This window comes from Lepidochelys olivacea (assembly GCF_965140295.1).
Source record: "Lepidochelys olivacea isolate rLepOli2 genome assembly, chromosome: 3".
Classification (NCBI taxonomy): Eukaryota; Metazoa; Chordata; order Testudines; family Cheloniidae; genus Lepidochelys; species Lepidochelys olivacea.
Window position 1 is genome coordinate 117,834,301 of NC_140413.1, and position 13,698 is coordinate 117,847,998.

At 44.0% G+C, this 13,698-nt stretch overlaps 1 protein-coding gene and 1 long non-coding RNA gene across 6 annotated transcripts in view; one reads left to right on the top strand and one right to left on the bottom strand.

Moving 5' to 3' along the window:
* The window catches only part of LOC311519023, a 182,070-nt gene extending 179,474 nt beyond the window's left edge, over positions 1-2,596 (bottom strand). For both annotated transcript variants that reach the window (XR_014711181.1, XR_014711182.1), the window contains exon 1: positions 2,521-2,596. This is a non-coding gene — a long non-coding RNA (uncharacterized lncRNA). The remainder of the gene's footprint in view (positions 1-2,520) is intronic.
* The window catches only part of OPRM1 (opioid receptor mu 1), a 32,576-nt gene continuing 21,076 nt past the window's right edge, over positions 2,199-13,698 (top strand). Inside the window, exon 1 of one of the 4 annotated variants that reach the window (XM_084625159.1) lies at positions 2,199-2,869. In XM_084625159.1, coding sequence (XP_084481285.1) covers positions 2,565-2,869 — 305 coding nt within the window. In that variant the 5' untranslated portion in view covers positions 2,199-2,564. Of the gene's footprint in view, positions 2,870-3,460; positions 3,506-13,698 lie in introns of those variants that run through there. The other 3 variants (XM_084625156.1, XM_084625158.1, XM_084625157.1) reach the window with 3 other exon arrangements.

Below are 13,698 nucleotides of genomic sequence, written 5' to 3' on the forward strand. Positions count from 1 at the left end.
AGTGGATCGGGGAACAGGCCAGAGACCTTCCCCTCTGGTGGAACCCACAGTCCAGGTCAACTCCTCCGGTATCAAGTAGGGAGTTGGGGGGATGGAGGTAACCCGGGCGCGCCCTCTACTCCAGGTTCCAGCCCAGGGTCCTGTGGATTTCAGGTGTCTGTAGTGTTTTGTGTAACGCCTGTGTGACAGCTACATCTCCCTGGACTACTTCCCAATGGCCTCCTCCCAACAACTTCTTTATCTCACCGCAGGACCTTCCTCCTGATGCCTGATAATGCTTGTACTTCTTAGTCTTCCAGTAGTATGCCTTCTCACTCTCAGCTTCTTGCACCTCTTGCTCTCAGCTCCTTGCACACACACCACAAACTGAAATGAGCTCCTTTTTAAACCCAGGTGCCCTGCCTGTCTTAATTGATTCTGGCAGCTTCTTGGTTGGCTGCAGGTGTTCTAATCAGCCTGTCTGCCTTAATTGTTTCCAGAAAGTTCCTGATTGTTCTGGAACCTTCCCTCTTACCGCGCCCAGGGAAAAGGGACCTACTTAACCTGGGGCTAATATATCTGCCTTTGATCACTCTCCTTTAGCCATCTGGCCTGACCCTGTCACAGTATATTTTTAATTTGTTGCTAACTCTTGAACACAACAATTGAAACAATTGTAGAAAATCTAGATTACTTTCTATCACTTTTTTGGAGTTCACCAAGCTTGGAAATTATCATTTAACTTTGGAAACATCTTACCAGGGCAAGGCCTCGGCAGTTTATACTGCACCTGCCTGGGGCTCTAGGGGTGTTACCCCACTACAAATAATAAACTAGAAATTTTTCCCTGCTCTGCATGAAGGAGGTGCACTGACACTGAGCAGTGGCTGAGCTAGGCCTGAGCAATGTAATGCATAATATGGAGCAGTCACACTGCCAGCTATGTTTCCTGCTTCCTGTTCACTGGGAGTTAACTTTTCTCTCTCACTTGCATTCGAGCCCCTCCGACTTCAGGAATGTGACAGCAAAAGAATTTGGTCCAAGAAATGCTGAGCGGGCAGGCTGCTTCTGGAAATGCACAGGAGTATCTCTGTTTAGCTTTGGAATGAATGTTCCACTTAAAAATGCCAACCTGTCCAAACAAGCAATGTGTACATAAAATACATGCCCACAGCCTTCAAATGTGGTGTCTTTGGGTCCGTTCCTGGTAATGTTAGCAAATCTTTTAAAATCTCCACACATTGATAAAATGATCATTACATTGATCAAGCAGAAGTTTCTCTGGTCACAGTCTTAGGCTTCTTGAAAAGCAGAACACAAGCCTGTTTGCCAATCATTTCACAACCTGTTGCCATATGGTAAATCACATTTTATTACTCGGTACAGCAAACTCCCGGTGATCCTATCTAATAAGAGGGCAACCCCCCATTAAGATCCCTTGACTCATTATGTTAATCAATTGCATTGTAAACACCTTATAAGCTCATCCTGTTGAATCCCTAGCTTCAGGTCACATTCTCTGTACTAAGAAGAACAGGAGTACTTGTGGCACCTTAGAGACTAACCAATTTATTTGAGCATGAGCTTTCGTGAGCTACAGCTCACTTCGTCGGATGCATTCAGTGCATTCTCTGTACTGATGCTGGTGCCTTCTTGTCCTCCAAGATCTAACAGGAGCAGGTACAAGCTCCTGGGGAATGGCAGATTCGAAATGATTTTATTATAAATGTCATTGCTGCCAGGGGCTGGGTCCAAAAGAATGTGCTGCATTTGGGAAAGACAGCGGTGTGGTTTGTCCTAGTACTGTACCTGCCCTTCTGTTCCTCCTTCCCCTCCCATGAGGTAGGACCCCTCGGTGAGGAGGGAGCGGAGCAGAACAAAGCTGAAGGTAATGAAGGCAAAGGGGATTTGTAAGTTCAGCCTCCCCCCCCGCGTTTCCTCTGCCCGGGGGCTGTACAAGAGGGACGGGGGGGAGTTGAAAGTCACCCAGTCTTGGGAGGCTGGGACACAGCAGTGGGGGTCACATCGTGTCCCCCTGGTACAAGTCCGTTAAAAAGAACAAATGCCAGGAGAGGAAAAGGCGACTCACGGCCCTTCCCCTCCCCCCGCAGGCTCCGCCTCTCCACGCTGGTCCGGCCAACACACACACTTGCCGCCCATCCAGCTGCGGGAGCGCACGTGCCGCCCGGCGGGCGGGCGGGCGGGCGAGCGCGCGCATCTGGCGGGCGGGCGAGCGAAGCTTTGCGGTTCCTTTGGCGCAAGATCCCGCTCTCCCTCCCCAGCCAGGCTGCCGCCTGCTCCCCGGCGCCCCCTCCCCGCCCCTTCCCGGCCGCTCCTCTGGGGGCCGAGGGGGGGTGGCAGCTTCCAGCCGACGACAGTGGCGTGTCAGGCGCTGCGAGGCGCGCTGTGCAGGTGTCACTTCGCCTCTCCCCGCCGCCCGGTGCGCCTCGCTGGCTGCGGGCTGGGGTCTCTCCCTCTCCAGCTGGGGGCGGCCTGCGAGGGACGCCGCTGAGCCCGCCCGCTGCCCGCCCCGCGGCTTACCTGCTGCTCGGCGGCGCGTCCTGCGCGCTCCTCCGCCCAGCACCATGGACAGCGCCTTCCCCGCCAACTCCAGCGCCTGCGGCCCCTTCGCGCCCCCCTCCGCCGCCTGCCCGCCCCTGCCGCCGGGCGTCTGGGGCAACCTGTCCGGGCGCCCGGAGGAGCCCGGCTGGAACCAGTCCGACGCCTGCAGCGGCGCCAACAGCAGCCACGGGGCAGGCGGCGGCGGCCCGTGCCCGGCGAGCGGGGTCAGCCCCTCCATGATCACCGCCATCACCATCATGGCTCTCTACTCCGTCGTGTGCGTGGTGGGGCTCTTCGGAAACTTCTTGGTCATGTATGTCATCATCAGGTAAGGGGCTGGGCAGGGGGCCGAAGGAGGCTGCCCCGGGGCCGGGGTGGGGGGGGGGGGGAGCACGGAGGGAGAGAGACCGAGGAGGCTATAAAGCACCAAACACTTTGTTCTTAGTCACTGTCCTCGGCACTGCCCGCAACCCGGGAGTAGCTACCTGGCGCCAGACAGTGCAATTGCTTGACCCCGGGGCTGGGAGAGGACAGGATGTCTTTGCCTTGATGAGGCGGGCTGGAAGGGGGGCGTTAATCACTCTTGAATTGGCTCGGCTGAAAGTAGGGTCCTGCTTGGAGATACTTTCCACACCAAGCTCCGTCTCTCCCGCTGCGGTTGTGCTGGCCACCTGGAGAGGGTCTGAGATGCTCGCAAATTGCCTCTTCCTGCTTCAGACGGGGTGGGGGGGGGGTCTTTTAGACAGACCTCTCTGTGTTCTTCTTTCTGCTTTGTGGCTAATCGAGACGATATTAATGTATTGCTAAAATACCCTATGAGGGGGCATGACGCCTCTGCCAGGGGCAAAGGGGAAAAGTTGCACTCTAGGTCTGGTAGTGAGAGAAAAATATTTCACAAAGATCAGATCAGAGGAAGGCAACGGACCTTTCTGCCTGATGAAGGAAATTTCAGCAAGGCTCAGAGGTGAGCTAACTAAACGAATAATGTTAAATTAGAGAGAAAGAAATTAGCACAGTGTGTCACAGAGGCAAAAGTGACATCTATTTGTTTACGTGGCAATTTGTAATCTTCATGGCTGTGATTTATAATCTGGTAAATACTCTCTGAGAGTCCAAAACCAATGCTCTAAAATAAGTGGAGAGAAATGCATTTGCTCAGAACATTTGTGATGTGCTTTCACGCAGAACTCTAGCATACTAGCTAAAGAGACAGAAGGCTTTAAAACTATGATTCTTTAACACTACACACACTCGTGAATATTATAACACCTAACCTTTTTAACACACATAGCCCTTTCTTCCTGGGGTTCTGTAGTCTCCCCCTTGAAATTAAAGTCAAAATTCCCACTGACCTCTACTAAGGAAAGGATTGGGCCCATTAAAACTAATTACTGTTTTTCCGATGTTGTTGCAATCTTTCTTAGCTTTCTCACAGATAATCCCACTTCCAGATAAATATATTTACTAGTGGGACAACTGTTATTCAAAGGAGCCATTTAAGATTTAAAGGGGTTTTTTTTAAATAAGTTGCAGTTGCTTCATGAGTGAGCCTGCCACACTTGCAAATCAGATTTCTTAATACAAGGCAAGTAAGAGAGGAATGAAATTTGCTCATTACATTTGTCTAACATTTGGGAGAAATCAGATTACAATCACTTTCTCTGAGAAAACAGCACCATCTATTGAAAGCAATGATCGCAACAGATGGAATTGCTGTAGAGGAAATTGGGGTTTCATTTAGAATACGTATTCTCTTGAGAAACAACACCTTTCTTGCATTAATTTTAATGTAATTTTTAAAGGTTTTCATGATGTGATGAGAAGAGGAAATAGAAATAATTCTATATATTAAAGCAAGGTGATATGTTGTTTTCCTGAGTGGTCCTGAAGTTATAAACAGTTAGTATTTTAAATAAATAAAAATAATACGATGCCTTACCAAAGGCAAAACCAGATTAGTAGTTATTTTCTAAAATTGTTATGTTTTTCACTAATTTAATTTTGTTGTTTTAAAATAAATTTGTATTTTCCAGGGAATACAAACTGGAGGGAACTTTTTAATGTCTGATTCAACCTGGGACTAATTTGGCAGATTGGTGCAGCAGGGCACAATTAGCAAGAATGGCATGGAAACTAGTTGCTAGTGATGAGAGCCGTTTTGTAACTGAAAGAGCAGGATGGAGACAGTCCCACAGCATCTGCTTGCATTACAGCAGCAACCACAGAAACTTCACAGTGGTCATATTTCCCAATATTGAAAATCTTAACTGCAGAAATACAGGATTTGAGATATTGATGAGAGTAGAAATTTGTCTCACCCACAGTATATATTTAAGAGCAGAAATATCATGCTAGTGAATTTATGGTACACCAATTAATAAGACAACTTGGCCGACAGGGTTAATGGAAATGGAGATTCAGTAATATACATCAGTGGTTCTAAATGGAGTAGTCCTATCCCAGGACAAGGAGCTGTTGTTTCAAATAACCCTTTAGGAACTGAATTTTGAATTGAAATAGCTGGAAAGATTCTGTACCACTCTGTGATTTTATCCAATCAGCAAGACATGCCATTTCCTGGCAACTTTCCAGCTGTACAAATACTTCCAAATGGCATGATGACCGTAATTGTATGATGCATGTATTGAATGTATTCCACTGGGGAAAATCAGATGCATAATATAACAGAGTAAGGATGCTTGTAATCAAATAAGTATTGGTTTGGGGTTGTTTAGTTATGCTGACTGAACCTGTTAAATATCCAATAACTGATAGTACCATTTTAACAATCTTTGCTTTTATTATTATTTGTATTACAGCAGCATCAAGAAGCCTCGGTGTCCTAGACATGGTACATAGGCATTTTAAGGAACAGTCTCTTCCCCAAAGAGCTTACAATCTAAATAGACAAGACAAAGAGTGGGAGAAAGGAAGTATTATTACTTTCATTTTACAGATGGGGATATGAGGCACAAAGAGGTTAAGGGTGGGATCCATAAAGGTACTTAGGCACCTAAGTCCCAGTTTTAGGCACCAGTGAGATCCACCAAACTCCTACTTGGCTGCCACATAACCTTATAAGTGGCTACAGTCACTCAGCACGTATGCTTTTGCAGTAAACGTTCCCCAGGCGCCCATGTTCCTACCTGTGGACATGTGCACTGCTGCCTCATTCTAGGCATCTGGGTACCTATCTCCCACCTAAGCCCCAGAGTCATTTGCAAACCAGGGGAAGATACGTGTTTGGCTCCCTAAGTTGGGGTGGGAGGGCAGGATTTGATGCAATGAGCATTGCAATGAGCATTGCCTATCACATTGAGCTCCTCAGGTGAGTTCACACAAAACTGCAAGGGATGAAGGGGAAGAGGCCTCCCTTATAACCTTTAGCCCAGTGGTTAGGGTATGCAGGTGGAATATAAGAGACCCCTGGTTCAAGTCCACCCCTCTGCCTGATAAGTAAAAGGGATTTGAATAGGGATCTGCCACCTTTCACGTAAGTGCTTTAACCACTAAGCAGTAGAGTCATTCTAACTGTCTGTGACTCAATTAATATTCAGTTATTTAATTAAAATGGAACAACTTCAATTGGAGAGATTGAGAGAGATACGCACCAGAATATTCTATTTCTTCAATGGGAGTTAGGCACCTAAATACCTTTGAGGAACTGGGCCTGGGTACCTTGGAGGGTCAGGCCCAGCAAGAACAGTAATGACTTGATCTTCAGAGGTGTTGAGCTTCAATAACTCCGGCTCTTTTGGAAATGTAGTCGAAAGCACGTAGAGTTGCCCCATAGTTAAGGTGAAAGCTCCATTAGAAGTAGTCAAACATCTACCCCTAGCTCCTCCAAAAAGAAAAGGTCTTTCTGAAATTTTGCACACCACATTTCATCCCTGGGTACATTATCTTTCCAGGAAGTTTGATAACATTAAGAAAAGGGGTTTTAAAATTATGGTTTTGGGGCCTTGATCATGCAAGTCCTTGCATAATGTTCAGGTCTAACTGTAATCCTCCATACTACTACTCAAGCCACTTCTGCATCTGCTCCCTTACTCTCCTGAGCAAAAGGGGTCAAGTCAAAGAGTGAAAGACATAGGCTTAAATGTGAATCTCAGTTTGCAAATTAGGTGCTTTGCTTATCTGTTTGCTCTTTTCCTTGACAAAATTTTTGCCAATAGGGAGGAGTGACTTGGCAGCTATTCGGCAGCATTCTCATTGATGCAGGATCAGATTCTCCAGCACATCCTGACTCTCTCGTCACTTTACCTTGAATTTATATGTACACCATTCTTTACCTGCATCCTGTCAGATCAAGTCCTGTGTAGCCAACTCTAAGTTGTTTCTCAGTGATGATCAAGCAGCTCCTCTGCTGTGTTTCTGAGTGAACAATAGAACTCCATTTTATCATCCTCCATTGATTTCTTGACTATTTTGGTGCTATATTAGCTATTTTCTTTATGGATTCCATATAAATATTAATTCCAAAATGAATAGGATGCTGTAATGCTTTTCAAAAGACATGAAGGTGAATTATAATTTTCTTCTTAAATTAACATTTTCGTTGGCAAACATTGTTAGGCAACAACATATGTGACTTCTAGCTATTGAGTGGCACATAGATACAGTGTGCTATTAGTAACACAATGAATTCAGTTACCAAAGCAATCTATGGGCCCTGTCCTGCTCCCATTCAAGTCAGTGGGAGATTTGTCATGGATGTGCATGGGAGGAGGATTGCGTCTAAGGGTCAGATCTCCAAAGCTATTTAGGCACCTAACTTCCACTGATTTCAATGGGAGGTAACTGCCTAAATACCTTTGAGGATCTGAGACTTTAGCATGTCCAGTGTTAGAAAGATATAATACAAATGTAGTCAATTATCCTTGACACTACATGGATGTCTGGAAAAACGGAATATTTACCTCAGAGCTCAATCCTGCAAGGTACTGAACTCCTCCTGAGAGGAGCTTAGTGCCCACAACACCCAGTAAAGTCAATGGGAACTGAAGGCACAGCACACTTCTCAGGATTGAAGCCTTAACTGCATTTCTCATAAATTAAGACTGAAGTTCCCTTGGTGATGTGTTCTTAACAAGAAATGCCTTGTATCTTGACGGTAAATGATCTGCCTAGTACCACAAACTTGAAATTACAACATAAGAATGGCCATACTGGGTCAGACCACTGGTCCATCTCGCCCAGTATCCTGCCTTCTGACAGCGGCCAATGCCCGGTGTTTCAGAGGGAATGAACAGGAGCTGGCAATTTTCAAGTGATCCATCCCGTTGTCCGCTCCCAGCTTCTGGCAGACAGACGCTTAGGACACCCAGATGAAAAGAGTCTTTGCCAAATGATAGAAAACAAAATTCCTCCCTTCAGATTTCTGAGGACATTTTTTTTGTTTTACTAATGATTTAAAGGAAAGAGAAGCTACGATTAAGCCCACTGAAATCAATGGAAGTCTTTCAGTTGACTTCAGTGGGTTTTGGATCAGGCTCTGTATGAATAAAAAATAACATTACTTTTAGTTTTTATCATAAAATATGCTTTATATATTGTGGCAAATTGCTGGTACGATTATGATGGGTCCCACGCTTCCTCTGGGGGGGGGGGTCAGGGTGCAGTTTCCTGCCCCAGAACTAGGGTATCTACTGTCCCACTAGTAACCCAGAGAAGGGGAGGGGAGGGGAGGGGGCGGGACCCGGGCCCGCCCTCTACTCCGGGTCCCAGCCCAGAGGCCCTTGGGATAGTGGTAAACCACTTGAACTAGTGCTTCCTGCCCCTGAGTTACTTCCCTCTCCTGCTCTTCAGCTTGTGGGGCTTCCTGCCCTCTCTCTCTGCACAAGCCTGGTGTCTCTTTACCTAGGGTCTTAGTCTTCTAGCCAGCCACAGCACTTCTCCAAACTCTCCTCTGCTCCAACTCCTTCAAACTGCTCTCTGCTCCAACCGCTCCTGGTCTGATTGAAGCAGGGGGGTTTTATCATGTGACTGGCTTCAGGTGCTCTAATTGGCTTGAGGTGCTTTAATTAGCCTATAGCAAACTTTCTTCCCTCTACAGGGAATAAGGCTCCCTTCTAGTACTCTCCTGCTGCCCTCTGGCCATGCTGTATCACAATATTCAAACAATTGAAAATTTTATTTTGTTCTTTCAGTCAAGACATGGTGGTTAGAGCCCAATCTATTGCCAGGACATATTTCAGAGTCATCCCTTTGTGATCAGATGAAGAAGGAAGCAGCAGGCAACAGCAAGTCCAACCTGCACATAGCTGATCTCCGTGTGTTAGTTACAGCTAAAACAGGTCAATTTTTGTAAAAGAAAAGTGACGATTGAAAAATGGCCCTTTTTAAAACCAAACATTTCATACAAAACTCATAACTTTCTCTAAGAATTTTGCTTGCCATGGCATTTTTCACAGTTATCCCACTTTTTTATCAAAACTATTACCAACATTTTCCATGTGAAAGCTGGGAATTCTGATTCAGTGGTGAGTTGGCATCTAGCAATTTAAGTAGCCATGACCCCTCGATAGAATCATAGTATCATAGAATCATAGAATATCAGGGTTGGAAGGGACCCCAGAAGGTCATCTAGTCCAACCCCCTGCTCAAAAGCGGGACCAATCCCCAATTAAATCATCCCAGCCAGGGCTTTGTCAAGCCTGACCTTAAAAACTTCTAAGGAAGGAGATTCCACCACCTCCCTAGGCAACGCATTCCAATGTTTCACCACCCTCCTAGTGAAAAAGTTTTTCCTAATATCCAACCTAAACCTCCTCCACTGCAACTTGAGACCATTACTCCTTGTCCTGTCCTCTTCCACCACTGAGAATAGTCTAGAACCATCCTCTCTGGAATCACCTCTCAGGTAGTTGAAAGCAGCTATCAAATCCCCCCTCATTCTTCTCTTCTGCAGACTAAACAATCCCAGTTCCCTCAGCCTCTCTTCATAAGTCATGTGTTCCAGACCTCTAATCATTTTTGTTGCCCTTCGCTGGACTCTTTCCAATTTATCCACATCCTTCTTGTGGTGTGAGGCCCAAAACTGGACACAGTACTCCAGATGAGGCCTCACCAATGTTGAATAGAGGGGGACGATCACGTCCCTCGATCTGCTCGCTATGGCCCTACTTATACATCCCAAAATGCCATTGGCCTTCTTGGCAACAAGGGCACACTGCTGACTCATATCCAGCTTCTCGTCCACTGTCACCCCTAGGTCCTTTTCCGCAGAACTGCTGCCTAGCCATTCGGTCCCTACTCTGTAGCCATTCGGTCCCTAGTCTGTAATAGGATAGGTCATCCTGTGTTAGCATGGGGCAGGAGAAGAGGAGGAAGATGAGCCCTCAAGGATCAGAGGCAGGAGGCAGAAGACAGGCTGTTCAGGATTTTGATGAGGGGCAGTAAAGGAGGGAAATGGGCTTAGTGGGATAGTGAGGGGCCGTGGTGTAGAAGGAAGAGCCCTCGGAGCTCATGATGGGAGGCAGAGAGAAGGTCTAGGGCCAAATTAAGCCTATCCAGGGCAGTAAGCACACCACACTATTAGAAATTGACCTAATGCTATGGCACCCCTTTTGTAGCAACCAAGATCATCTCTCTTATCTGAAGAGGTAGGGTGGCAGCACTGGGGTCCCTCCAGTACTTAGCTCGGTAATTGAGGTGCATCTCCTTGGGTGAGTTGGTTGGACACACTGCACTCGTCTGCTCCTGCCACCCATACAGTGCTTTGCTGGATTGGTGTTGGTAGGGTGCCTCAAAGCAGGGATCTGGAAGTTAACACCTCATTGATATGCATTGTGAGGTTCATCCCTCTCAGAGTATAATTTCAGGGTCTCTGCAAACTCAGACTAATGTCTCTGCATCAGCTGCACTGCAGGTGCCATTTTCAAACTTTTCTTCACAACCAAGAAGACTAGAAACTTTTTTTTTTAACTGAAAGACAAGTTTCTCATGTAATCACAGGACTCCTAAATCTGGAGCCAAAGTGCCTATGCCTTAATCCAGACTCAGAGTGGGGTACAGAAGGGATTGAAAATGTTGATGCTGATGTGTATTTTTTATAGGAAGGGTTTTAGAAGGGGACTCAATGATTCTTTTTCTTGTGTTATGTGTCAATATTGTGAGGGTAATTTTTTCTTTGCTTATTTTGTGGAAAATAATGCTGCTGATTTCTTCAGATTCTTTCTGCTTTTGACATGTGGTATGTGTGTTTTTCTTTCCTAATGGCAACAGGGGGTTTATCATGCTTGGTTTTCTTAATTGCTTTTTTGAGCGGTGAAACAGTGTTTTTGGGAGTGTTTGTTGTTTGGAATGCTGTACATTAGAATCCCATTAACTTATTAATGACTAAGAGACCCACTACTGAATTATTGAAATTGTCAAAAGGCCTGATCCAAAGCCCAGAGAAATCAATGGAACTCTTTCAGTTGATGTCAGTGGGTTTTGGATCAGGCCCGGTAGGAGAACACTGTGAAAAAGCAAAGGTGATGTATCACAAAATATGTTTTATATATTCAAATACTTAAACTTATTGTTATTAATTACTGGATAATGTTCCAGGATACACTACTATAGTAGAATTTGTAAAATGAATTAATTCTGGGCAGTATGTGACCTCACTGTAATTGTATTTGATAATAGGCATTTGCAGAGTAACGGAAAGAAACTGCATTTTTGTGCAAATTATAGAGTGTGGATTAGCAAATTCTACTGTGGGTTTTTTTGGTTTTGTATGTTTTGTGCTTGTTTCTGCAGTGCGAAAGCCCTGGTCTAATAAATGTGTTATCAACAACGGAATTCTGTCAGAAATCTATTTGGACAACCTACTTCATGAAATCATACCTAACAATCGCTCCAAGTGCAAAGCACTAAAACCAAATCCCACTGTGAATGTTTTGGGGGAGGGGGTTGCAATAGTGCTGCACTTTTAACTTTCTTCAAGTGGGATAAAAACTATGTGCAGTGTCTGGGACACTAACATCCCTTTTTCTATTTATGGTATTATTATTTGTAGGGCTGTCAATCGCAGTTAAGTCAAGTGATTAACTCAAAACAAATTAATTAAATTTTTAAAATTAATTGCAATTAATTGCAGTTTTAATTACACTGTTAATAATAGAATACCAATTTACATTTATTATAAATATTTTGGATGTTTTTCTATATTTTCAAATCTATTGATTTCAATTATATCACAAGTACAAAGTGTACACTACTCACTTTATATAATTTTATTACAGATATTTGCCCGGTAAAAAGCTAAACAAAAGTAATAGTATTTATCAGTTCACCTCATACAAGTACTTTAGTGCAATCTCTTTGTCGTGCATGTACAACTTACAAATTTAGAATTTTTTTTTACATAACTGCACTCAAAAACAAACAATGTAAAACTTTAGAGCCTACAAGTCCACTCAGTCCTACTTCTTGTTCAGCCAATTGCTAAGACAAACAAGTTTGTTTACATTTACAGGAGATAATGCTGCCCACTTCTTATTTACAATGTCACCTGAAAGTGAGAACAGGCACTCATATTGCACTGTTGTAGTTGGCATTACAAGGTATTTACATGCCAGATATGCTAAACATTCATATGCCCTTTCATGCTTTGACTTGTAGATTGCACTATTATTTATCTTTTTAAAGTGCAAATATTTGTAATAAAAATAATAATGTAAAGTGAGCACTCTACACTTTGTTTTCTGCATTGTAATTGAAATCAATATGTTTGAAAATGTAGAAAAACATCCAAAATATTTATAATACATTTAAATTGTTATTCTATTGTTGTTTAACAGTGCGATTAAAACTGCGATAAAGCGTGATTAATTTTTTTAATGGTTTGACAGCCTGAATTATTTGTTAGTTTTAGTAGTCGTACCAGGGTACTGACTTTCTTAAGCTTTTCCTTTAAGACTATACTAGTATTTTATGAGAGCTGTCTGGAGGACAATTCTGGTTTGTGGCAGCTTTCAAAATTTTTGATCCACACTAGCACAAAACCAAAACCTTTTGAATGTTTTTATGAAAAATAGAATTGTGTTGAAATGTCTGTTTTCAGATTGAAACATGAGGTTTTCTGGTCAGGAAGGTGTTTTGAGTCCATGGCTCGCTGGATACTTCAGACCACAGAGAGCAACTCTCATGTTCTATAGCTTGCTGGGTAGAGCACTGGCTGGGCTGTGGGAGATCCTGCTTCAAGTTCCTTGACTCTGCTGTGAATCAAGGACTTGAACCTGGGACTCTCTCAAGTCAGTGCAAATCAGTGATCAGAAGGCTATAGAGTATGAGAAAGTCTCTCTCTCATGTGTTTCAGCTTTGACACAATGACACTTTGTCAAAAATATTTCTTCCAACTCTAATTTTTACTTGCTCACTGTCTTGAAGCTGCACAAGAATGGAGTGCTGCAGACATCCTGTACTGTTGGCACTACAATTGTGCAGGGATAGCATGCCAGTGCTGCTGATTTGGTATGAATTACCCTTTGTTTCATACCAATTTATACCTTTTCATTCCTTTGTGTGCTTTGCACAAGGGAATGGGGTGACTGGGCCCAAGAAAGGTAGTTTTGGACTGAATTTTGATATAGATAGGAGGTCAGTGAAGGTGACGGAGGATGCTGTGCGTGTGATGGAAGAAGACTCAACAACTCTTTCTCTGACAAGATTTAAAGCTTTAGTCATTATTCACAGGGAAGAATAGGGGCCAAAACTGACAGATAGCAAGGGATTACGAATTAAGGCATTCTAAGACTTTGTCAACACTAGCATTTCTGTTGGCAAAACTTTTGTCAGTCAGGGGTGTGAAAAAACATACGTTTCACTGACAAAAGTGCAGGTGTGGACAAAGTCTCTTGCTGACATAGCTACTGCCACTCACTGGGGGTGGATTAATTATGCTCTTCCACCAGCATAGAGTGGCTACGGATCTTACAGGGGCACGGTATATAGTGTAGCCATAGCTTAAGATGGGAACTGTTTGGACCAGGCATAGGTTGAATAACCAGACAAAAATTATTGTAAAGGAAATTTTATCAATATTCATGGGCTGGTTGGAAATATTTTAGATCCAAATTTTTCTTTTTTTTTACTTTGTATACACATTGAGGAGTAAGAGGCGGGTATATCATGGTCTGTACCACACATTCTTACTTTTGTATTATT